Raw genomic sequence first — 26,818 nt, 5'->3', positions numbered from 1 at the left:
TTAAATAGTTTGTTGCAACTACGAAACGCCACTTTGAATGGTGAAACACAGATGCTATTATTGTTGTACTTAAATGCTTTTCTTTAAAAACACAATTCCCACATGACCAGGCAGTGGCACAGCAGATAGAGCATTGGCCTGGGACGCTGAGGGCCCAAGTTCGAAACCTCGAGGTCGCCAGCTTGAGCGTGGGCTCACCACCTTGAGCATGGGATCACAGACATAACCCCATGGTCACTGGCTTGAGCCCAAAGGTTGCTGGCTTGAGCAAAGGGTCATGCGGCTCAAGACCCTAGTCAAGGCACATGTGAGAAAGCAATCAATGAACAACTAAGGTGCCTCAAATATGAGTTGATATTTCTCATCTCTCTCCCTTCTTGCCTGTCTGTCTGTCTGTCTCTCTCTCTCTAGCTAAAAAAAAAAAATCTAAATAATATAACAAATAAATAAAAACTCAATTCCATTCCGTATATATATTATGAACAGCCTTAAAGGGAGAAGTGACTTTTTCTGTGGTACTCATAGTACTCAGTACAGAACTGAAAAGCATTCTAACAGAAACAAAGGAAAGTCATCACAACTGTATGATTTCAGCAGTCAAAGCTGAATGATGGCCTGAAATATTCCTGTACAGAACAGGTACACTATCACAATACTAAGCAAAAATGCTTTACACTCAAAGAAATAAAAGTTTACAAAGTATGGAGAATTCAGCAGGCAAAACTGTATCATAAGCAACATTTTAAATCATCATTTTATAAGCCACTGCAATAACTTAAAACACCCAAAACAAATATAAAAATGAGCCTTTTAGTATCTTAGTGATATAATTTTGCCTTTAAAAGTCTGTTGGAGTTTACTGTTATACTCAAAGTATATATAATATTATGTAACTAAAATGTCAAATTTGACCAGTGTATGCAAAATAGTCCAAGTTTTGTTTCAAATGTTCTTACTTCTAATTAATCCTTCTATTCTTTAAGTCATAGTTTTATCCATAATGAAAAAAGTTTAGAAGGTTGCCTAAAATTTTTATATTCATGTCTTTGAACAAGTAATAAGACCATTTTGAAAGTTCCCAGGACTGGTAAATGAGGTTTAAAGTATTCTGGGCCTGTAAAAATGCCAACTGCTATGAGTGAGTGCACTGCTTTCCAATGTTTATCTCATAAATCTTGTCTTTTTCATTTCTTGTAAACACACATTTACCTCGCCTCAATGAAATAAACTTGACTATATGGCCAGCCTGGCACAACATCCAAATGTGTGGAATCTGTTGGTAATAATTCGCCCTGGGAAGGGTGGGTGGTGGATCCACCAAGCCTCACAAAATCTGTATCATAAACCTCGTGCTTTTGGGTGTTTTTAACTGCATGTTCTTTCAAGATAAAAATGACAATCTCTTAACCAATCCAAACAATTCCAAACCGGAATTTAGCTAATATTAAACTCATTTTAATCCAGGGATACCTAGAGTAAATCCTCCACCCAGTTTTCTTGCTCCTGGAATGCCTTAGCTGTTCTTATTAGCTCTTACAACACCATTTCAAAAATGGCTTTGACATGTTGAATTGATTTCCGTAGTCAACAAATTTTTCTTTTTAACAAACTCAGTCAATCAAATTGCACATCAACAAACTTATAGGTCATTTCTACAGGTCTGGATTAAGAAAAACAACAATGTGATATTTTTTAGATAAATTAATTTTGATCAGAAAATGGACTCACAGATGTAAACTAAAACAGAAAATCAAACGTGGAGAAATAATTTATTTGAGGAAATGTACGGAAGTTGGGGGGGGACAGAATATGATGATCAGAGAAGAGAAAAATAGCATAGGAGACAGTGATCCTTATCATTAAGAGAGATTATTTCATAACACTGACAGCAGTGCGAATTGCTGAAGCCCATTTCTCATGTGAACTTCAAGTCAGCAATGGTTCTGCTTTATAAAAGCTGCTGTCTTAAGGGAAAGCTGTGACTTTCCTATCAGTGGATGAGACTCTGACTTTCCTATCCATGGATGAGACTGTAAAGGGCTTAAACACGTTTAGATAATCTTACATGCACACACTAGTTGGTAAGGCAACTCCATTGCTAGAGATATGCCAAAGGATACACTAACACAAAGAAGCAAAAACAAAAACGAAACAAAGCTAAATAATCTTTACTGTGGCATTGTTTGAATAGAAAATAACTGGAAATTACTTGAATGTCCTTCAGTAGAAGATTGGCTAAATAAAATATATTACTTTTTTATGGAATATTATGTAGCTCTTAAAAAAAGAATAAGGTAGCCCTGGCCGGTTGGCTCAGCGGTAGAGTGTCGGCCTAGCGTGCGGAGGACCCAGGTTCAATTCCCGGCCAGGGCACACAGGAGAAGCGCCCATTTGCTTCTCCACCCCTCTGCCGCGCTTTCCTCTCTCTCTCTTCCCCTCCCACAGCCAAGGCTCCAATTGGAGCAAAGATGGCCCCGGGCGCTGGGGATGGCTCTGTGGCCTCCTGCCTCAGGCGCTAGAGTGGCTCTGGTACAACATGGCGACGCCCCAGGATGGGCAGAGCATCGCACCCTGGTGGGCAGAGCGATCGCCCATGGTGGGCGTGCCGGGTGGATCCCGGTCGGGCGCATGCGGGAGTCTGTCTGACTGTCTCTCCCTGTTTCCAGCTTCAGAAAAATGAAAAAAAAAAAAAAAAAAAAAAAGAATAAGGTAGGTGTAGTGTATGTGTATGTGTGTGTGCATGTGTGTATGGAAAGATCTTCAAGAAATACTAAGTTGAAAAAGAAGAAAAAGAGCATATAAGTGGTATGACATCATCTTTTTGATTAGTTAAACCATATACACATGTAATGGATGTCAGTTTTGAAGTATTTCCCTATGTATGTTTGCTCCCTTATCAGCAAGCTGATTTATCTCCCTGAATTCTGCACTTCCTGTTTAGACTAAGGCATAGCACTAGAGTTGGGACAGGAGAATATGCCACAGGATAAGTCCCCAGCAGGCAGGAAGGAGATGTAAGATAAAAGCCCAACATTCAGGCTCACTGGCCTATGGGAAGAAGAGACAGAGGAGGCAGAGGATCAGACATGCTTACTGTGGAAATCCCGCCTCCCAAGCCCAAGTCCCAGAGGGTGAGTGTTAGGCTCAGGGGGAACCTGAAGGCAGAGAGCCTCTTACTCCTCTCCCATTTGACAGGCTGGGAAGATACTGCCTCATATTGTTCCCTGCAAGTTGCATAAGATGAGGCAACAATGGCCCTGAATTTACTGTGCCAAGCTTCCTGTAGCTGCCAAGCGGTGTGAGAGTAACCACAAGTGCCGTGGTACCCTGGAAAGGGGCACAGGAGGTGCCTGGTAGTGTTGTCCGGTCAGTGTACAAGAGAGGCCTCCAGGAAGGTGGGAGAGAGAGAAGAGTGAGGGACCACCCTGCTGAGAACTCCCAGCCAGCCCAGGGGAACCATAGAGGGGCCAAGTCAGCATGGAGCACCAGGCTGAGGGAGCACAGGCCTCCGGCTGCTGGCTGCTGGCTGCGGGCTTCCAGAGTAGAGAGCAACAGGCTCCCAGCTGTAGCAGTAAGTTCCTGGGTAGATTCCCCAAGGCTCCATCTCGCAGGAGAAGGCAGGGGAGCGGAGTGCTACAGGACCCAGCAAGCATGTTCTTGAAAGAGCTGTCCCAAAGCTAAAGAAGACTGTTTAAGGCAGAAGACAATGAGCTCCTGTTAATTGGCTGAATCAGGCTTCCCTGCTGTCCAGTGGGGAAGGACTTCAGAGGGGAAAGACAACGTATCAGTTAGAGCAAAACAGACTTGCTACATTTTTTTATGCAGCTGTAGGGAGTGAGCTAATCTGTGACCCACGACACATAAGAAATTATATACTGCACAAAACTTTCAGAACTCTTAGAAAAGGTTACCTCTGGAGTGTAGGATTAGGGGTCAGTGGGTGTGCAGGGAAGGAAACATTATTGCTTTTATAATAAAAAAAATTAAAACACTTTAATAATCAGCTATCACCTGAAAATGTTCACTTCCCACTTATAATCTAATTCTGCATAAAAAATTAATATAGTACTTTGCTGGAAACCAATTGTTTCTTCTATTTTATTGGTGGTCACTGATCAGATCTCCAGTCCCATATCCAAACTAAAAGGGACCCAAACTCTTTAAAGAGATATCACATTTAAGTCCCATTGGAACAGAAATAGCAAATTAACTCTTGCATCACACGTATCAGAAACAATTTCCTCAAATAGAGGCTTATAGTTATAAAAGATTCATCTATCCATTCATTCATTCAATAAATATTTTTTGAGAGTGTGTACTTTTATAGGAATTGGATACAGTGATAAACAAAACAAAGCCCCTGCCTTCTAGAAGCTTTGATTCTAGTGGAAAATGTATGCACATAGATAATATATCTCAGCTAGGGCTAAGTACTATGATAAAAATAAATCTGAGATGAGCTATCAACCATGAAGAGGCATGGAAGAAACTTAAATGCATGTTACTAAGGGACAGAAGCCACTCTGAGAAGGCAACATACTGTGTGATTCCAATAATACCACCTTCTGGAAAAGATAAACTGTGGAAACAGTAGAAAGGTCAGTGGTTGCCAGAGGCAGTGGGGGAAGGACGGGATGAATAGGCAGAGCACAGAGGATTTTTAGGGCAGTCAAACCACTCCGTCTACTATGATAGGTGGGTACGTGTGAATCCACATTTGTCAAAAACTATAGTATGTTTAACACCACAAGTGAACCCTAACACAAGCTACGGACTTTGGGTGATGATTGTCAATGTAGGTTCATTGATGGTAACAGATCTATCACTCTGGGGCTGGATGTTGGTAAGGGGGGAAGTTTACATGGCGGCAGAGGAGGGCGGTAGTTATATGAGAATTCTCTGTACCTTCCACTCAATTTTACTGTGAACCTAAAACTGCCCTAAAAACTGACATCTTTTTTTTTAATTAAAAAATAAATCAGAGTAAGGAAAAACATAAACAGTGGTTGGGATTATGTGGAACTGAATTCTCATCGGGCTCAGCAATTAATTTTCATTTAAAAATGTTTTAAGAGTTAAAATTACTTCACTTCCAGTATTTTGTCTTTTAATGTTTTTTTTTTTAACAACTCAAAATAGCAACATAAAAGGATTGCAAGAGTAAGAGTTCTGTAGATTAACAGATAGTACAAATTATGAGGGCAGACGAGAAAGGTTAGGTGTGATGATTAATTGTATAGGTAAACTTGATCGGGCTGTGCAGCGCCCAGATTTGTTAAGCACTATTCAGGGTGTGTCTGGGAGGGTATTTCTGGATGAGATTAGCGTTTGAATTGGTAGACTAATAACGCAAATAGTCCTCCCTGGTGTGGGTGGGTCTCATCCAATTCACTGAAGATTTAAATACAACAACAAAAGAAACTAAGGCAGAATTCTCATTCTCTCCCTCTATCTCAATATCTCTACCTCTATTTCTTGTCTCTATCTATCTCTATCTCTATCTATCTTTATCTCTATGTCTATCTCTATGTCTATCTCTATTTCTCTCTTTCTCTGCCTGAAAGCTAGAGCTGGAACATGGATCTCCTGCCCTCCGAATGGAGCCTGTGCCATCCATCCTGGTTCACAAGCCTGGACGCAGACTGCAACTACATCACCAACTTTTCGGGGTCCCCAGCTTGCTGGCTGAGGATCTTGACATTCCTCGGCCTCCATAGTGAGGTGAGCCAATCCTGTTGCTCTGTTTCTCTGGAGAACCCTGACATGGTGGGAACTTATCTGAAGTTCTGTTGGAGCTTTGAGTCGATGGAGCACAACGTTCAGCACTTTGTAGTCTAGTCAAAATTATATTGAGGTTAATATTCTTACAGTCGGGGTGATTTTACAGCAGGGGTCGGGAACCTTTTTGGCTGAGAGAGCCATGAATGCCACAGATTTTAAAATGTAATTCTGTGACAGCCATACAACGACCCATGTACGTTATGCATTACCTAATAAAAATTTGGTGTTGTCCGGAGGACAGCTGTGATTGGCTCCAGCCACCGGCAACCATGAACATGAGCAGTAGGAAGTGAGTGGATTGTAATACATGAGAATGTTTTATATTTTTAACATTATTATTTTTTTTATTAAAGATTTGTCTGCAAGCCAGATGCAGCTATCAAAAGAGCCACATCTGGCTGGCGAGCCATAGGTTCCCGACCCTGTTTTACAGGATAAAGGGAGGAAGGCTCAGAGGTCCGGTGGTGGGGTGGGGTGTGGCAGAGCTGGTGCTCACACTCCATGGCAAACCCCACTTCTAGAGCACTCTGCATCCACACAGCTGTATGAAAACCCCTTCCTGTCATACAACTCAAACAAATGAAAATAGTTTGAGAACAGAGGAATGCTCTGATGGTAACCCAAATATTTTTCGGTTTGGCTGGGGACTGATTTTTCTTGCTTTGTTTTAAGTCCGTGTCTGGGAAAATCTTAGGTCATAAGGGTCTGTTTAACTTTTCAACACGCTCCCAGAATAAAAGGGGAGGCCCCCTGGTAGATGTACTCCTGGGCATCCCAGAACTAGAGTTCCACAGAAGCTGTGAGGATTCTCTAAGACTGAAGTAATTCCCCATGGGTGAACTGCTTATGGTCCTGAATCAGACTTGGGAATTAACTTCTAGAATCTTTACTAAAAGCAGAGTTTTAGAATCTAACAGACTTGGGTTTGAATCTGGCTTTGGTCTCTCCTAGCTGTGTGATTAGGAGTGAGTTAATTGACCTCTCTGAACTTTAGTGTTCTGTCTATAAATGTAGATGATTGATTTGTATGAATGAATTTGTTCAGCAAGTGAATTTTGGCTATTTCCTACGTGCCAGACACTGTGCCGGATGCCAGAGATATAAAGATGAACAAGATAAAGCCCTCCACTGGCCAGAAATACCCCCTGTCATAGGGAAGACTCATAAATCATCATTCTAATACCACTTGATATCCCAGTAGACATAGAGAGAGTAGTGGCATCTCACCTGGAATAGAAGCTTCCAGCATTCACCGTGTCAAGTTCTCCTGTGCTTCCAGTCTGAGAGATGGTTACACTCTGCCCTGTAGGCAGTGGAACCGAGCTGCCCAGTGGGCTGAGAATGGAAATAACATGATCGCCCCGGGCCAGTACACTTGGCTGCCAGCTACTTCAGTACTCTCTTCTCCCTCCACAACAGCCGGAGAAACCAAGGCTTCTGGAGGCTACAATTACAGGATGGTGAAGCCTCCATCGGCCCCTTCAGGCAGGTTGCTGTGGGAGCTGCTCAAGAGAATGACCAAAACACGAAGCAGACGTTGAATCTGTGGGTTGTAAGTCACCACAGCATGACCTAGCCTCACTAAACCAGCCAGGAAAAGCATTCCGAAATAGCCAGAGATTGTCCGTGCGCTAAGTGATGCGTGAGGGAGGACCGAGGGGCAGAGGGGAGGAAGGCCCATCGGAACAGAGAGGGAGGCAGAGGGAAGGCCTGGAGCAGGGGTCCCCAAACTACGGCCCACGGGCCGCATGTGGCCCCCGAGGCCATTTACCTGGCCTCCGCCGCACTTCTGGAAGGGGCACCTCTTTCATTGGTGGTCCTGGAGCACTGTATGTGGTGGCGCTGAAAAGCACGACGTTGCTCAGGTACAGTACTACTTCCGGTGACGCGGGACGCCTGTGTCAGGGCTCCGGAAGCGCGTCATATCACTTGTTACGGCTAGCAGTGACAAATATGGAACTGGACATTGACCATCTCATTAGCCAAAAGCAGGCCCAAAGTTCCCATTGAAATACTGGTCAGTTTGTTGATTTAAATTTACTTGTTCTTTATTTTAAATATTGTATCTGTTCCCATTTTGTTTTTTAGTTTAAAATAAGATATGTGCAGTGTGAATAGGGATTTGTTCATAGTTTTTTTGTAGTCCGGCCCTCCAACGGTCTGAGGGACAGTGAACTGGGCCCCTGTGTAAAAGTTTGGGGATCCCTGGCTTGGAGGGTCGCAGTGGCCTGGCAAGGCAGGTTCCTACAGAGAGCTCGTGAGTACCAGGATGCAGAGCTAGCAGGAGAGGGGCAAGGGACGACTGAAGAGACAGAGGAGACCAGGCTGTGGAGAGCCGTGCGGGGCATGTTAGTGACCTGAATCCTGAAGGCCCTGGGAACCACGCAGGGCTTCTAAGCAAAGAAGTGACATGCGTGTCTGTGGTTGTGTGCGCAGAGGAAGAACTAGGGCAGGACCAGAGGCAGGAGACCGAAATGAAACTGCACAAGTTATGGAAAGTACCTACTGCCGTACCTGTCAGACAGAACGACCTCAATTCTCTTTCCCTCCCGCTGCCCGTGTTCCACTGCTGCTTTAGAGACCGGCTGACCCTATAGCTCGACCAGCTTACTTTTCAGAAATAAATGCTTCACTGTGTGAGAGTGGGTGTCCAGGGATGTCTCCTGCGGCCTTGCCTGTACAGCTAGGAAACTGAAAACACCAAGAGGAATAAATCGTGCATTTATTCAGTTAAAAGCTATGTTAATGGACCTGGAGCAGGTATTTATGATATAGAGTTCAGTGAGAAAAAGAGAAAAAAACAGGTTGCAGGGTAGAAGATGTACGGTATGATTTCATTACTTTAACCCAGCCCTGTCCGTGTTCACATCCCTTCAGGTGAGCCTGTGGCAGGTGTGGAAGGTGCCGGCAGCTGTCAACAGTGGGCGTCTCAAGGGGCTGGCGGTCTTGATATAGTTACAATCAACATGTGTTACTTTCATAAATTATTTTAAGCCAATGGAGAGATGGGAAGAAGAGTGCTGCCTTGCAGAACCGGAGTTGGCGGTGCTCTTCCCGTCGTGATTGTTAGCAGCTGCAAAGGCATGAAAACCAACCTTTCAGCTAGAAGAGTCCTCCTCTCGTTGAGGTTGCCTCTCCCCCTGGAATGTAGCTGTATTTAAAGCCACACCTCACCTTAAATTCTCTGTGGTTACTAATTGCCGTGTAGTGGACCCAGGCTCTCAGGAGATTTAAAAGGATCCTGGCATTCAGTGCTAATTACTTCATGTTAGGAAGCCCTGTTCCCTTTTAGGAAATGAATGGGCCTTCCCATCAGGATAAGCAAATTACTTTAGGCTGTGGGGAAAGAGCAACCAAGCTTCCAAAAACATTTATTGGTTAAAAGACCAAGAACATGAAATCAAGCTGAATCATGGAAAGTTCTTTGAGGGCTGGGGCCAACACACATAGTAGGTGTTGATAAAGTGAATCTTAATTAAAGAATTAAAGCATTAACCTCAGATTTAGAATAACTGTTCTCATTTGCCAGCCTTTTCCATCAGGCACTATGAAAAATAATGCCCCCTGTCTTTCAAGATCTACAGTCTTAGGAGATCCTGGAACGCTAGGTTTAAGGCCTATGAGAGATCTCAGTGGAAATACCCCTGCATGCTGAGTGCGTCTAGATTGTCCAGCATACAAGGATACAAGGGAGAGACTAGAGCTACAACATAAACTTGGGAGTCATTTGTATGAAGAGAAAGGGTAAGTAAAGGGTAAGTATGAGCCGGCCACGAAAGGCAGAGAAAAGCGTGCCTGGAACAGCTTAGTGTGCTCATAAGAGGGGTGGTTAAAAGCAGAGACCCCAGGTTCCAGTCTTGGCTCTACTGCCTTTTTTCCAGCTGGCTGTTCTTGGGCTTATTACTTATTAAATTCTCCATTTTCTCATCTGAAAAATATAGTTGATATCATAACACCCTTAGATAATAGTAGTGAGGATTCAATGAGATAATATCTGCAAAGTACTAAGAGCACATGGCTCCCAGTGAACCCCCTCAAATGCTGCCAAGCTCAGGGATCAGGTGGGACTTCGGACACAGCGGTAAGGAGGAGAAAGCGAGGACTATCAGGGGGAGAGGAGGGACTGAGGTCAGGAGCCTCAGATATGCCAGAGAGAAAGTAAGATTAGGACGAAATGCTTCCACTGGATTTTGCAACAAGGAAGTAAATCACTAGGACTAGGCTGTTCTAGGGTGGAAACCAGACATACTGTTTCCAAAGCAAAACAGGCAGCATTACTAGCATTCCAACAGATCCAGGAATCAAGTGATAGCTTATAAGAAGGCTCAAGGGGGCGACAGTAAATTTTTATTGAATTAATTAATATCTTTCTGAGTAGCAAAGCAATACGCAATCAATGCAGAAAACGAAAAAAAGTACAAACGGCGGGGGGCGGGGGGGAGTAGTGTTTATTTCATCTCCCGAAGAGGCCTGCGTTTTTTCTATGTACACATATTTACATCAGGGTGTGGACACAAATTGTTCGTCTAGTCATGTGACAGAGTCTGTATTTGCTCAAAACTTCGAAAACCTATTATTTAAAGATACTTGAGCCTCTTTAAAGTATGTCACAAATCCAGAGCCATAAAAGAAAGGATATAAAGTCTGCTTCACATAAATGTAAACCTACTGCAGAGGAAGAAAACACTGCAAAGTAATAGAAAGATGAATGATAAATTAAAAATATATGTGAAAAACTAGTTTACCTTTTGGAGTCTATCAAGAGATCCTGCAAATCAATATAAAAATGATGAATAACCAATAGGAAATCAGATAAAGGATACGAATGGAGAGTTTGCCGAAAATAAAATAAAAATGGTTTTCAAACATCTGGCTAGATGCTGGGCCTTACCTATACTAAGAGAGATGCAAATTAAAAACTATACTGAGATCTGTTTTTCCCTCATCAGTCTGGCAAAGATCAAGACTGACAGTATCCTGTGCTGATGAGACTGTGAATAGGTTTTCTCTCACACCTAGCCAGGGGAAGTATTGGTACAGCCTCTATCCATACATTCTCATGAGTGTGTATTTCCATTTCTAGGAAACCATTAACATACACTCACATGTGTGAAATCACACATGGACAATATTATTCATTGTAGTGTTATCTGTAATAACAGAAGATTGGAAACAACCTAAAATTCCATCAATGGGTGGCTGGTTAAATAAATGGAATACAGGAGCTAAGAGGAAGGAGACAGCCCTCAGCCCCCGGAAAAGGAATGATTGCTAAAACACAGTCAGGACAGAAAGCAAGGAGCTCAACAGTAAACGTAGTGTGTCACCACCTAGATGGAAGGATAAAATCAAATCACGGAAAATGTGAATATTTTGCTTATCAATGTGTGGAGAATTTCTAGACGGAATCACAAGAGAAAAACCAGTAGACATAGTTAGTTGCCCCTCAAGAGGTAAGCTGTTTGGCTCAGGCAGGGTGGATGCGACTTCATTTTCACTGTGGACCTTTCGGCACCTCTTGAATGGTGTACCATGGGGTTTGTGCTATCCAAGCAAAAAATTTTTAAAAAATAATATTTTAAAACAAAATGAAATCTATAAGCCACTCTATTTATCTTTATTTTGTGGCCATTGCTATTTTTTAGCTATCTCTCTCCCGCCCATTTTGTCTACATGGATCCTTTTCTATTTCCTTTCTCTTTCCATTTTAACCTTGCCCCACATCTGTCTAATAAAACAACTAAAAAAAAAAAAAAAAAAAAAAAGAATCTGCTGCCAATTTAGTACAAGAAATATACCTCTAAGTGTGCTGTATAGGTGTGACTTCGTTTAATTCTCACCACCACCCCCAGAAGGGAAGTTTTCTCGACCACAATTGACAAATGAGGAAACTCGGAATCATGGGGTGAAATGCTTTGTCCAAAGTCACAGCAGCAGGAAATAGGATTTAAACCAAGCCTATCTCTGAAATTTATCTTTTTCTCTCTTTCCTTTTTCTTTCTTCCTTTTAATTTTTTTGTTGATTTGAGAGAGAGAAAAAGGAAAGGTGAGAGAGAGAGAGAAGCATGAACTCGTTGTTTCACTTAGCTCTTTCATTCACTTGTGCACTCACTGATTGCTTCTCCTAAGTGCACTGACGAGGGGGTCAAACCCACGACCTCTGGCATGCGGGTCAACACTTCATCCACTGAGCCACCTGGCCAGGGCCTCTGTGTTTGTTGTTTTAGTAAACTGCCTATAATATGGAATAAATATATATGCATGTATATTTTAATTGTTGAATAAAGTATTATAAGCTTTGCTTCTAATCTGAAAATCAAGTAAGTTCAAAACACATACCAAAACAAATTTATGAATTAAGCTGTTTTTTATTTCCAGACTCGATTATGTCCGATAAATCCGTCGAAAGGAGACCCCACCCTTTTTTCACTCAGCAGCTCTGAACTGCCAGCCAAGTGCTCAAAGCTGTGCTGTCTACTGACACTGAAAAGGCCCTCAGGAAACCCTCATTTGCTGAGAGACCAACATGAATGTTTCTTGGTCCCCTGCTATGGGCCAGTCGGGCAGCAAGGCACTTCACCTAGGCAGCAAGGCACAACAACTGTATGATGTGAGGTACAATCGTTACTTCCCATTTCACAAATGAGAAAAATCTGTCTCAGATATTTAATTTCCCAGGGACTAGACCTTGTACGTTACAGAACGGGGATTTGAACCCAGGCAGTCTGGCTCCAGAGCCAGCGCCATCACGACACTGCCATCACTGATTACCACAAGCACGTGATGCTGCAGGGGAGCCCGGAAGAGCTTTCCCTGTTCCCGGAAATGGGCCAGGGAAGGCTTCCCGGAGGGTCCAGGCACAGTCCGAGTCCTAATGAGGGTTCAGAACAGAGGGACGTCATGGCATCCGCAAGATAGTCTACTGTGCGCTGAAACTGTCATGCAAAGACATCCTTTAAAGAGGGGGAAAAATTGTCGCATACTGCCTCATGGGATCTGCCTGGGAGCTGTGCCATGTAACGGAACCAAGTTTCTGTCAGGGAGTTTTATATCTTACTCAATATTCTGAAGTTTGGCTATGGCACAGTCAAGTATCAACCAGGTTCCTGGCATCAGATGGGCACTGCTGGTAGGAAGTAGGGTTGGATTTAATGGCACTATTTGTTTTCCTAAGGCAATGTCCGAGACATGTGCAACAGAACTAGCGGAGCTGAGTCAGAAAGAGGATGCAGTACAATAAGACCCAATGCCAAAAATAACAGTAGGAGAAGTGACTCCTTATAAATTCTGGTACAGTGAAGGACTAAACTGATGACCTAAAAAGCAATCCTTTGGGGACCTTATGAACACTTCGGGGTTCATCCTGATCACTAAGAGCCTCAAAGCTGGACTTGACTCATCAGTTCTGGTCAGGATGGGACCATTACAAAGCACAAATCTCTAGGCGTGTGGGCTGCCACCTTGCTGTGTCTGATACTCTCACTGTGACCAGTCCTCTGTCCCTAACTAGGTCATGGCTCAAGAGCTGGGTTCAACCTCTGCCCTATCTTCAAGACATGAGCCAGTACCTGGCTGGGGAAACCCAAGGGCTTCTAATTCTGTAGAACACAGATTCTGCCCTGAGCACATTTTGATTCTCCCAAACTCAGCTAGTAATGTGTGCCTACTTGTTCATACAAATAGCTGTCTTCATTTGGAAATGTAGGGACCACAAGCTTTGGCTAGCACATTTTCTTCCAGAAAAAGATTTATGGCCAATTGCCTTTGAAATGTAAGAGCAAATAATGCCCTTGATACATGCTTTTCCTACACTCCCTAAATAGTAACTATATAATAAACAAGCTCTGGAGTGCATTGATTTTTACCTTCAAATTACTCCTCTGTTCTCTTGGGTTTACTGGTATGCTGGCAGATACTTATCAACTAGCTTTCTAGGGGCCTTGGTTTGTAGCATTTGCCAATTTCCATCGTGTCAACACTCCCACCTTTTCTAATATGAAGTGACCAATAGGAGTCACTGAATGCAAAACTGGCAAGAGATGAGCACAGTTGCTCTCTTACCCTGAACCGCCAGCCCCATCACACCTCTGCCTGAGTTCCATTCCAGTCTTATGCTGACATGGTTGCTCCATAGCCTCCAAACCCACCTCCTTCTCAATCCTCTCTGGGCTTCTTCCTTACGCAGATTAACACTTTCTTCATGTCCCTGCCCTTCTCAAACCATCTTCCTTGACACCCTATTCTTTTCACTTCTGCCTAGATTTTAGAACCACCCCTATAATCTGGTCCACCAAGCAAGGGTTACTTACTAGATATAACCAATAAAAATATAAGATGCTCAGTTAAATTTGGATTTTACTTAAACAAGGAATACTTTTTTTTTTTTTTAGCATAAGTGTGTCCTATGTAATATTTGGAACATGTTTATACTAAAAATTATTTGTTATATACCTGAAATTTATCTGGGCATCCTGCATTTTGTCTGGCAACCCTATGTCTAATCTATACATCACATTTTATCTCTCCTCCCAAACACCAGCAAACTTCTTCACGATTCTGGGAGGCTGTGTGATCTTGGGTAAGATTTAACCTCTCTGAGCTTCAGTTTCTTCATCCATAAAGTAAAGCTAATAACGGCCACTTTTATAGAATGAGATTTAAATGAATCAATGTGTATAAAGCATCTAGCCCAGCACCTGCCATTCAACAAATACCTGCTTGATCCAACAAGTCCATCCTTGATTACTCATAATAACTTAGAAGAAAAACTATACTGTGGTTGTGAAATCCAAAGGCCAGAAGTCCCAGGACATTGCCCTGTAGGTTTAAACTCTCCCAAACAGGTGCTTGTGACTATATTTTTAAATAGACCAGTGGTGGGGGAAGGGACGACTGAAGTACCCAGGTGCTAGCTCATTCCAGCGTCTCAGAGTCCTGAGGGCAAGCCGTGGGGGCCCACCTCTCACCCAAACAGATCCCCAGCCATCATTAAGGGAGGACATCTGCTTAGAGGGCATCAGCACCTGAAGGAAAGGCAAAGGCCGTTTCTTTGCACAAACAGCGCAGTCACAACAAATGAGAGGTGAACTGAGAGACACAGCTGTAACTGGAGATGGAAAGGACAGAAATGTTGCAAGCCTACAAATTCTTTATCAACATAGAGTTGTTGTTGTTTTTTTTCTTTGTAGCACAGGTCCCAATAAGGAATCTCAAGATACTAGAGGAAATGAGCCGCACAATGAGGAGCAGTAACATCATCGCCTGTGACAACTCCCATGCAACCTGACACCACGAGGGCCGAGGAGCAACTGATGTCCACTGCCTGGGCTTGGCTGTCTTGTTCCCAGAACTAGCTGAAAAGCTAGCTTCAGTCACACTGTACATTTTGCTTTCACGATGCCAAACAATCAGCATGACTTACTGATTTAGAGATTACAGTACTCCATGAACAACTAAGTTAGTCCCCCTGGGAGCCCCAGGGGTTGTTTCATATGTGCCTCATCCCCATTAAAAGATGAACTCTTTCTCTGTGCCTTGTGATGTGAACAGTGTACGCATGTAGCAGTCATCTAGAACCTCATTTGATGTTTCTCTTCTCAACTCTCACTGGTTTATCTATAGTCATTATTTACATCACCTTTACTCAGAGAATTACCCAGAATGTTAGGCATACAAAGCAGTATTCTAAACAGCAGGTAGTAAGCCCCGGCTGGATATCTCAGTTGGTTAGAGCATTGTCCCAAAGCACAGAAGTTGCCTGTTCTATCCTCAGTCAGGGCACATACAGGAACAGAGCAATGTTCCTGTCTGTCTGTCTCTCTTTCTCCCCCATCCTCTCTTGTTAAAAAACAAACAAATAAATAAACAAACAGTTAAAAAGCATGTTATAACACTATGTATGGAATTTTCCTATCGTCCATACATTTATATATGTATAGCTACAATAAAAAATGATAAGAATTATTACAACTAATTATAACAGTGATTGCTGCTGGGTAATAAGATCTTGCTATTCCCCCTCCCCCCCCCTTTTTTTGCCTATCTCTATTTTCTCAATTGTCTACATTGAACATGTATTACTTGTGTAATTCTTTTTTAAGTTAAAAATCATGAGAATGTTGAATCTTAATCTCTTCCTGCTCGTATGGTAACTAAGAAACCTGCTACCTCCTTGCAGTGAAATGTCTGGGCCTTGGCATCTTCCAGATCAGGCGCATCTGCCTGAGAACACCGAGATCCTGGGCATGCCAGAATGGTGGGCGCCCCAGCCAGCCACCATAGGACTTTGGGTGTGAGCAAGAAGATGGCATCAGACATCTGGAATATCAAGAACTATTTCTCAATTTAGAGTCTCCACTTCTGTAGTGCCATTAAGAGTAGACTCTGAATTATTAAGCATGGCTGATGAAGAACCACAGAATCACAGAGTGCAGGAGCAGGAGGGAATTTAGAGAGCATCGCTCCACAGTAGTCCTGAGAGGGGACAGTACTTTGCCTCAGATCCTCCAGTAATTCACCAACTCAACATTCCTATCTGCCAACAATACTCGTAAAACACAAGCAACCGAGAATTCAACAATGTAGTACAAGAGCAAGCCTGATTCAAGGAAACCTTACATTTAGCCAAGAGTTTCTGCTGGCAGCAAAAAGCCCCAGCATTCTGAATGTTGCAATCTAAGACCAGTCAAGAAAGCCAGAGGGGTCTTCAGAAGCCTGTCTAATAGAGTAGCCACACAATATCAGATGGAAAAAACCCAGAACCCAACTCTCTTCTGACACCTGACCTGCCCCAGATTACATACCTGGTGTCTTCAGTAGCTTTACTGGGACTATGGTGAACAAATTTAACACAGAGAAAGAGGTAGATATCGTAGCCTTTGTTGATTGTTATAGAAGGACAGGAGAATCTGAGGCAGTTAGCAGCAATTGCTTAGGCCCCAACGCCCCAAAGAAATCTTTAGGAACGCAGCTCCCCTTTTGTTTTTTTTATTGATTGATTTTACGAGTGGAGAGAGAAGGAAAAGCAGCAGGGAGGTGCAGGAAGCATCAACTCATAGTAATTGCTTCTCGTATGTGCCTTGATTGGGCAAGCCTGGGGTTCCGAACCGGCGACCTCCGCATTCCAGGTTGACGTTTTATCCACTGCATCACCACAAGTCAGGCTGAAGTCTCCCCTTTTAAAAGTTTATCTCCTCCCACAAAAGAGCACCAAAGGACAGTTTCAAGTGCCAGAGTGGGGGAAACCATTTCCCTGCATCCTGGTCATCTGCCAAGCTGACTGACTAGTGTAGTGCTGTGCCTTCGCTCCTGTCACTACCTCTCACCCACAGAGAAGTTGCACATGCCACCAGGATGGGGGATATGGGGCCATCAGACCACACAGCCCTTGGGGGACACAATGCTGCTGCTCAGACCCCCCCCCCCCACTGTGGAGATCCCATGGCGTAGGAGCAGCCACAGGCCTGCAGACCAGCAGGGAAGCCGCCTGGGAACCCAGGATTCTCAGGCCATCCTTCCACAGGGAGGGCAGCATCCCCTGGAGACTTGACTGTGGTCTGTAGGTCAAGCGCTCTGCTCTGTGCTGCACATACCCACACCCACACACAGGTACACAGGACTCAAGAGCTTGAAGAAATCACCTCTGATTCTTTGACTCGCTTACCTGAATTTGAATTCTTCTGTAGTGTTCAGTCAATCCAGGTGGACTCTTCTTCAGCAATAATAAACCTCACTGCCTCAGAATTACCGAGTGTTCAACACGGCCAAAGCATACCATGGAAATTATTCCTCCATGAAGACTAGAGAGCCCTTCTCTACCTTCATGGATTCAGCTTGCTAAGGAGAACACACATGAGGCTCAGTTCAGAAAGACAAAGACACTCTTTTTTTTTTTTTTTAATAAGTAAGTAGCCCAAAGGGCAGGGAAGGGAGGTGAAATACGTCATAGCCCGGCCAGCAGAATCCCCTGGTCATCCCATTACATGTGATGCTTTCAAGTGGGTTCTGAGTACTTAATTTTGAAAGAAAAGAGTAGAAGGAACCAGCCAGTGCGTTTGCATGCTTAGTTTCTGCCTGTGACCCTGAACTTAAGCTATGACCTTTGGAGAAACCGAAGATGGTCCAAATGACTCGTGAGGATAAATTAACTCAGGGCTCCTTGCTGATGAGTTGAAGTTTCCTAATGCTAAAGCGGAACCTGCAGCCACCAGCAGAGGTCTACCCCCAGATGGAGAAGAGATAGCACTGAGACCCAGCCTGAGGGGCCTCCCCAGTCCCGGGCCACGGGGCCAATGGGGCTCCTTCAGGGTCAGCAAGGCAGGTTCTCATCGCCAAACCAGCAGCTTCAGAGCGGCTGGCTTATTAACCTCTGGAGGTCTGGGAACTTTCTTCTAAGCATGGAGAGAGCAGGGAAAGGGCACAAGGGCAGGGGTGTGGTCCCTCATGACAGGGGGAGTCTACATTGTTGCCCCAGGAGAGGCCACTTCCCTCCCAACATACCTGGGATTTTCCATGCTGTCAGGGGAAGGTAACTGAACACACAGCACGACAGGGAGAGCACAGAGCGGAGGACCTCCCAGCGCAGATCCGAATGAGAAACCCAGCAGGCAGACGGGCCCCTTCCCTGGCTAGGGGGAATTAGGTCCCGCTGCAGTACACCTCTGCCCTCAGAAAGGCTGAGGCCGGACCAAGGCATCACGGGAGCTACCCTGGGCATCAGAGCTGAGGCTGCGAGGTCCAGGGCTGAGACTGGGCCTGGCGGGGCACTGCCCAGAGCTTTGGTCTACAGGCCTGGCTGCCCTACAAGATCCCTTTCCAAGGAGACATACCACATGTCCCTAATATTCTCTCTCCAAGTAGTACTACCGCTTTTCCCAGAGCGGAGACATATCCCGGAGCCTTCCAGTCCTGGTATCTGCTCCGGGAGACTCAGCCCCAGAAGACGCTGTTAAGCAACCCACTGTTTCAAGTTTACAAACTTCTTCTGACTTGGTGACAAGTGAAACCACATCTGACAGCAACTGCAAGTTCTCTAGCATAGTGACTTCTCTTTTTTTCTCTTGGGATACTCCCTCCCACTATATCACAGCCTCATCTCCCCAAGCCCCTAAAATAAAGTCAAAGAGCACAACAGCACATTTTAACCTGTGAGATGTGAGAAACACCTCTTCTCCTGAGAGCTCAAGAGCAAACGGAAGTTTCCGGCGCTCGGAGCTGGGCTACGCGATGTGCAGGAAAGCAGCGTGGGAGGCATTCTGCGGGCCCAGGCAGGACCAGCCAGCCCTGGGCAGCGGTCAAGGGCGCGAAGCTACCTTGGTTTCCCTTCTCCCTCCCCATGCATTCCCTTTCGTCCTGCCTCTTCTGGTCTCAGCGGGCAGTCACTTCAAACCCAGCCATGCGGTTACATTATTAGTAAATGCTGACAGCACGACCTTTCCTGGCCACTTGTACAGATTAAAATGTGAGGGACGAGCTCTCCAGGTGGAAAATCCATCGACATCCAAAGGAAAGGAGCTCTTGTGGGGGAGTTATGAATATTGCATTAACACGCAGGAGGAAAGGGGAGCCCGCTTCTCCCACCAGCCCAGACCATGGTACTGATAAAGAAAGGCCCTAGCCCTGGCCGGTTGGCTCAGCGGTAGAGCGTCGGCCTAGCGTGCGGAGGACCCGGGTTCGATTCCCGGCCAGGGCACACAGGAGAAGCGCCCATTTGCTTCTCCACCCCTCCGCCGCGCTTTCCTCTTGACTGTCTCTCCCTGTTTCCAGCTTCAGAAAAATGAAAAAAAAAAAAAAAAAAAAAAAAAAAGAAAGGCCCTAGATGCTGGCGACAGGCAGGGTGGCAGCGTCCCCAACCTGCCACGTACCACGTGCGCACTCCCAGCCCCACACACCCTGGCCTTTCCTGGATGCCAGAAGCACGCAACCTGGGATTAAGTCGGCTCCTTCGCCCTCGAGGGCCATTTTCGAGATTTTGAATAATGATAATGACCATGGACAGGGAAGGCTGCAGGTTTCTGTCATAAAAACTCTGCAGAAAGCCCTGGAAAGAGTGTAGGAACAAGATACAGCCCAGCTCATTATTTAAATTGGGAGACCAGGTTTGGGATCCTAACGTTCTCAAAAAAAAAAAAAAAAAAGAGGGGAAAACACTTTTTTTCCCTTCCTTTTCTATTTTCACCATAGGGTATTTTCAACAAAACATAGAACTCATCTCTGCAGTGGAACAATGACTGAGTGACCAGCTGACCGCTGGCGCAGTGGTCTGGCTCGTACAGAGTTTCCTCAGAAGGAAGACACCACAGAGCTCAGCTGGAGGAGTTCTCCCAGCCAGAGACCCAGGGCCAAGGAATGTCCCAGATAGCAAGTGTTTACTGCGGGCTTCCTATGCACCAGGGGTTTTCAACACTTCATCTCATTCAATCGGCACAACAGGATATGGGGAGAATTGTTACTACCCCAATTTTACAGATGAGTAAAAAAGGGCACAGAGCCTTGGGGTAACTTAGCCAGGGTCAAACGGAAAGTGGCAGAGCTGGGCCTTAGACCCAAGCTGCGTGACTCAAAAGCCTACAGTCTACCATGTGCCCTCCCATAGAGCCTAGGTGACATCCAGACACTGGGAAATGACAGTATGTCTATGCTCGTGTATGACCGAATGTGTATACGTAATACATGAACCAATCATGAAAATACAGCAGCCAAGAGAGCCTAGCTCGGATCATGGTGGCAGGATTCAGCTGGAAGCACGGCGGGTCTGGAGCTGCCTCCGGGGAGAGAAGCAGGGAAGGAAGAGGGGTCATTTCCCTATATGCTCTGATGTCCCATTTGAATGTTTTATCGTGTGTGCATACTTCCTATTTTCAAAACTTTTCATTGAAAAGAAAAATCTGTATGCTGTTGTTGCGTCACTAAGAATTTGAAATTTACTGAGTCATATTTTCTAAAAACCAGATATGTGAAAAAAGCAATCCCACACTACAGAGACCTGCCACATGCATCACAGGGGAGCCAGGACAGGCGGCTTCATTCGGTGCAGGAGAAAGGACTCAGCTGGGGGTGTCTGAGTTGCTCCAGACCCAAGAGCTCTGAAAAGGAAACCATTCAACCATACTCTCCCATTTTCATTTTCGAACGAACACCCCTGTTGCCGTCCAGGCAGGACCCGCCTCTGTTTAGAGAGTTGGTGGAAGAATGGATGACCTCACTTTTCCAACAGGTGGGTCCTGCAGTGTTGTGCACAAAACAAAACTTGAGTACATTGATTCACGTTATAAATACCTTAGCAGAGGTCCCTGTCTTAAGTATCCCAATGAGATCCTCTTTGCATAGCAAAGAAGCCGATTTCACGATAACACTGTGTTTTGTAAATAATGTTTTGGGTGTTTTCTTTCTTTTTTTTTGGTGCTCTACAAGGGCCCTAGTTTCAGCCTGGAGCCAATCTCCTGAGCTGTCTAGGTGTCTGGGAGACTGGTCATGAGCCTATTTGCATGAGACCAAGGACTCTCCTGCAAGAGACATCGTCACTGAAAGGGCTGAGGGAGCCAGTTCAGGTTCAGCCAATAAGAAAGGCTGGGCACTGGAGGAGAACCGCGATCAGAGCCTCGAGGAGACTTCTTCCCAGACACCTGTGGATGCAAATCAAGTCATATAGCAGGAGGGCGCTATGAACTCAAGCTCCAGAAAATGCCACAAGGTCCTCTTTTGACATCCCCTAGAAGAGGTAAGTAGTATTCTCCCCACTTTTGCCCTGAACCAAATGGATGTCAGGAACTTGAGGGCTGTAGCAGACCCGGCCCCTGCCCAGGTCCTCTGGGCTCCTCTGCAGGAGCAGAAGCACCCACTGCTAGCGGTGGGGACAGCAACAGCAACTCCAGACAACTGCCTGCCACCGAGATCAGCCTTCCCCACTGGTCCCCAGGGGGCCACGAGGGAGAGCTGGGCTGTGGCTGACCAGGTAAGGAGGAAACGTAGATGCCACACGGTGACAAAAAGGAGTCACGGTGCAGGCACCCCGCGCTGCACGTGCAGACTCTCAGAGATAACTGCACAGAGTCGGGGGCAGCAGGCACTTCGCAGCAGCTGGTCACGGCAAGGGCCGGGAAAGCCAAGCACTGCGGATGGCTCAGAGTACATCTCATGTGAACCAGGCTGCTGGGCTGCGGTGGTCTTGGGAACCCAGGTCAGAACCTCTTAGGTGTTCACAAATACGAAAAAACTGGAAAACAATATCCTAGTTTATTAATCTGGCAATCATTTTTTTAAAATCACAGCCAGCCTTAGCTTCTCCACTGCCCCCCCCCAACCCCTATAAAACTCTGAGGATGACTTCAGCTTTACTTTCCTTCTCAACACATGCCAAAGTGCTGAGTCACTAAAAAAAAAAAAAAAGAAAAGGAAAGTAGAGGAAGAGTGATCTTGCTTCTCAGGGCTCCCCAGTAATGACCTCAGCAGCACTTTCCCCCCGGTTGTATTTTCTGTGATGCTAAAGGACGTCACATTGCACAATCTTAATAAGGTTTCCAATCAGCCCCACCCACTCTGGCCCCACCCCCCCTCCAAAAAAGAAATTTATCAAATGTGGGATTTTCCCATGAGTCTCAATATTAGAGTCTCAAGCCCCAATAAATAGAGACTGAGGATGTCTGAGGCTCATTCTGTCCTCGAGCCCACCGGGAAGAAAAGAGAGGTCCATCTCCCTGCAGGAAGCCAGCTATGAACTCCCTGTCCACAAGTAAGTGAAGGAAACCCTAGCCTGGGACCCGCCTGGAGACCGAGCCCAGGCGGCCGGGCCGGAGAGAGGGAGTGTGCCTTGAGGGCTGGCGGGCGGCCAGCAGCCAGAAGGCAGCTTCCCCAGCTGTGCGGTCTGCTCACTGCTGCTCTCCCCTCCGGCACAGGCGCCTTCAGCCCAGTTGCCTTCTGCCTGGGGCTGCTCCTGGTGGTGGCTACTGCTTTCCCTACCCCACTTTTCCTGGAAGAAGACTCCAAAGATGCTACCACCTCAGCTAGATCGCCACTCACCACTCCAAACACTGAAGGCCTAATTAGCACCATCCGCAGCAAAATCAATTCAATGGAGTTGCAGGTGGGTAAGCTCAAAGGGGGGTGATAAAAGGCCTGTGTGGGCATTTATCTCCTTGCCCCTGGATGGGGACAGGGGCTCCTGCATTGGGAGGTCTCTGCTGGGTTCCTCTGGGGCAGTTTCGATTTGAGGCCAAAGAGGCAGACTGTCTTCTGTACTTGTCCTCTGCTGCCGGTCTCGGGATTCCTTTCACTCCTGCAAAGTACAGAATGGGGCTGGAATCCATGCCCCTGGCCCAGTGCCCACTCCACACTTGACATGAACCGAGGGTCACTGTTTCTTAGGAATCCCTTTTTCCTAAATGAAAAATAAGATCTGTCTATCTTTGTGTGTGTGTGTCCCTTGCACTTTGAGTGGATGAGCACAGTGCCACCTGAAATGAATGTCCAGCTTCTCAGGGCAGTCTCAGCACTTTCAGGCTGCACAGCTCAGTAGTTAGGGACTCCCTAAAGTCATTCCAGCTTATCAAATGCAAACCTGATAGCCCACCAAAGTGGCAAATTCATGGGTAGCTTAAAGCAGCTCCCAAGCTTTCAGTGCAAGGTAGTTTGGCTCTGTTTTGCGGAAAGGAAAGGACACAGGGCAGGGGCTTCGGGCACCCCTAATCTAGTTCTGGTTCTGCTGAGCCAGCTGTGCGGTCCCTGGCAGGTTCCTCACCACCTCTGCTCTCCACACACACACACCTGTAAAACCATGGGATTGGACTAGGGCTAGTCCTTCCAACTGGAATATTCGGTGGCTCGAATTATATTCACCCAATTATCATCAAAACTGCACTCATTTATTAAGTACCTACTATGTGCCAGGCACTTATTATACATATTCTGTCTCATTCTCACAATAAACTTGCATGGAGGTGTTTCATTACCCCCAGTTTGGAGAGAGGGACACTGGGACTCGGAATAGGTAACAAGCCTAAAGACACAGGTGAGCCTGGAATTGAACCCACGTGTGCCCACATCCACTAGAATCTTGCTTGCCTGGATGTTAATGGGTTGTGACTTCATTTTTCTTAGAGAACTTCCTGGCCATGGTAGAACCTGAGTAGGCCCTCTAGTGGTGTCTGTTTTAGGGGCACTTATATGATAACAGTTCTGGTATGTCTTCCCAGTTATGTAAAAACGATGGAATGTGTGCAACCAGCAAGGAGGCACTGACAGAAAACAACCTGAACCTTCCAAAACTGGAACAAAAAGATGGATGCTTATACACAGGATTCAATCAGGTACCAAGACATCACATTCCGGTTGGCTATTCCTTAGTCAGGAGTTAGCGACCTGCATGCAGGGTCTGTGTGGATGTAGACCAAGCAGGCAACACAGAAAGCAACAGATGTAAAAGAACATCATGTAAATATCCTGAAAAGGTCAACTGAAATCTTTGTAAAGGCAACTTATTTTTCATTTCCATTTATTTTGAGAGAGGGAGAGAGAGAAAGAGAGGAGAAGAAGGTGAAGGAGAAAAGAGAGAAAAAGAAGCATCAACTTGTTCCACTTTGTTTTTCCGTTTGGTTGTGCTCTCACTGATTGCGTCTGTATGTGCCCTGACTGGGGATCAAACCTACAACCTCAGCACACAGGGATGACATTTTACCCACGGAGGCACTCGGCCAGGGCCAAGGCAACTTATGTTTTAATGGCGTGGTCAGAGATGGCTTCCCTGCATGGGGTTTCCACAGCTGTCAAATGTTAGCAACTGTAGCAGGTTTCGCTAGTTCATCCTGTGTGAGGTGGTGGTTGACACACAGCCGGTTCTCCTCCTTGGCTGCCCTTAGCATTATCTGGGACTGCCCTCCCTGCTGAGGTCATTCTCTATACCTTTTTCCTTCCAGGCAGTGAGATAACCTGCTGACTTCTGATTATTCCAGAAAAGATTTCAGCCCAACACTGACAAGGGCAGGAGCGCAGCCAGAGGGAAGATTGAAGGGAGAATCAGAAAAGGACTCCCATTGCCACGTTCTAGCATCTGTTGAGCTTTGAGTAAAATTAAGTGATGTCTCTGTTTGTCCACTTACTTAAAATAGGGTAGCCAATGCTGTCCAGTGTCTCAAACCATGATGATGCCTGAGAAGTATTTGTAGTTACCAGGGTGGCTGGTTAGAGGGAGAAGTTGTTGAATTATAGTGATTTTAACTTTTAAAATAAATTCCATCTTTCTGACAATAACCAATTTTCCCACCATCTTTCCTCCTAGGAGACCTGCTTGGTAAGACTCAGCACCGGTCTTCTGGAGTACCAGGTATACCTGAGGTACCTCGAGGACACATACGAGGAGGATGCCAAGACTCTGCAGGGAGCAACCAGAGCCCTGCGGGAGTACCTGAGGCAAAGGGTGAGCTTCTCCTCTCTCCTCACTTGGTATGGGGAAGACAGTCTCTAGGAAAGCTGCCCAGACCACTTGGGAATGCAAAGCCCATTCAAAAGAGATGGCTGCACGTAAAGGAAAAGATCTGAGAAATACTTCCTGGGAGTTTAAACTTCTTTTCCTCCCTCCCTCCCTCCCTCCCTCCCTCCCTCCCTCCCTCCCTTCCTTCCTTCCTTCCTTCCTTCCTTCCTTCCTTCCTTCTTTCCTTCCTTCCTTTCCTCCCTCCCTCCCTCCCTCCCTCTCTCCCTACTTTCCTTCCTTCCCTCCTTCCTTCCTTCCTTCCTTCCTTCCTTCCTTCCTTCCTTCCTTCCTTCCTTCCTTCCTTTCTTTCTTTCTTTCTCTTTCTTTCTTTCTTTCTTTCGCTCCCTTCTGCCAAAGACATCAATAACTATATTTAAAACTATGTTAAATGAAGTGGATTTTAACATCAACTTTTAATAGCTTAAGAAATAAGAAAAGTTGCTGTGTAAGGGTGGCTCGGAGGGAAAGCACCAAGCTTATTATCTGGGGGAGTCAGGGCAGGTGGCCCCCATCAGTCTCCTTCACCCCAAACTTGAACATCTCCCCAAAACCCAGAGCACCCCTCCACTGAAAAGGATCTGTTCAATATTTAAACAATTCTTTTGGGGCTTTTTTAGATGCATAATCCAGATAAAGTAAGCAGCCCTGACCCAACCACAAACACCATCCTGCTGGAGAAGATGAAGATGCAGAATGGGTGGAAGAGGACCATGACAGTGCACCTCATCCTGAGCAGCCTGAAGACTTTCATGGAGTGCGCCCAAAGGGCTCATCGGATGATGCTACATGAGCAACAAAAACAGTTGTAATCCATGGACATTCCTTTCTCTGGTCAGAAAGCTGTCCACTGGGCACATAACTTATGTTGTTCTCTATGAGGAACTAAAAGTATGAGCATTGAGACACTATTTTAATTATTTTTAATTTATTGATATTTAAATATGTGATATTGAGTTAATTTATATAAGTGATATTTATATTTTTATGAAGTGCCACTTGAAATATTTTGTGTCAGTTCTGAGAAAAAAAACAAACATAAAATGGTTATATAGCTTGAATACCCTTGTTTCAGAGCCAGATCATTTCTTGGAATGTTTAGGCTTACCTCAAATAAATTGCTAACTTATACATGTTTTTAAAAGAAATATTTATAATGTATTTATATAATGTTTAAATTGTTTTTATACCAGTAAAAGCCTTTTAAAAAAAATCAGCAAATAAGTCTCTGTGAATCCTTTGTTGCTTACTATAAAAAGTTTCTGTCACCACCAACAACAACACAAAAAGCTACAATCACCTGGAGAAAGATGTAATCGAGCACTGACAGCATGCCAGGCACCCTGCTAAATGCGCGGCATCCCTCACACACAGTCCCGGCCCGTGTGTACTCTCCAGTGGACGTGGGACAGTATGAGAGTTCCCTAAGTCACCCAGCTGGAAGGTAAGGCACAGGCTCAGATTTGAAATTTAGGTCTACCAACTTCCAGGCTCCTTCCTCTTAACCTTCAGTTGCCTCCCGGGGAACTGAAAGACAATGTAGACAATCCCAGAACATATTAGTACAAGGAATACATT

The 26,818-nt window shown here is 45.2% G+C and overlaps 1 protein-coding gene across 1 annotated transcript; it reads left to right on the top strand.

Annotated features, from left to right (window-relative positions):
* The first annotated feature begins 22,464 nt into the window (after positions 1-22,464).
* Positions 22,465-26,085, top strand: IL6 (interleukin 6). The gene is made up of 5 exons (XM_066354212.1): positions 22,465-22,510; positions 22,674-22,861; positions 23,970-24,083; positions 25,052-25,189; positions 25,861-26,085. The coding sequence occupies exons 1-5, from the start codon at positions 22,492-22,494 to the stop codon at positions 26,050-26,052; spliced, it is 651 nt and encodes a 216-aa protein (XP_066210309.1). The 5' UTR covers positions 22,465-22,491; the 3' UTR covers positions 26,053-26,085.
* The last annotated feature ends 733 nt before the right edge of the window (positions 26,086-26,818 follow it).

The sequence above is a fragment of the Saccopteryx leptura genome, chromosome 12, assembly GCF_036850995.1.
Source record: "Saccopteryx leptura isolate mSacLep1 chromosome 12, mSacLep1_pri_phased_curated, whole genome shotgun sequence".
NCBI classification, from domain to species: domain Eukaryota; kingdom Metazoa; phylum Chordata; class Mammalia; order Chiroptera; family Emballonuridae; genus Saccopteryx; species Saccopteryx leptura.
Note: the sequence above shows the minus strand (reverse complement) of the source record. Positions and strands in the feature narration are given on the sequence as shown.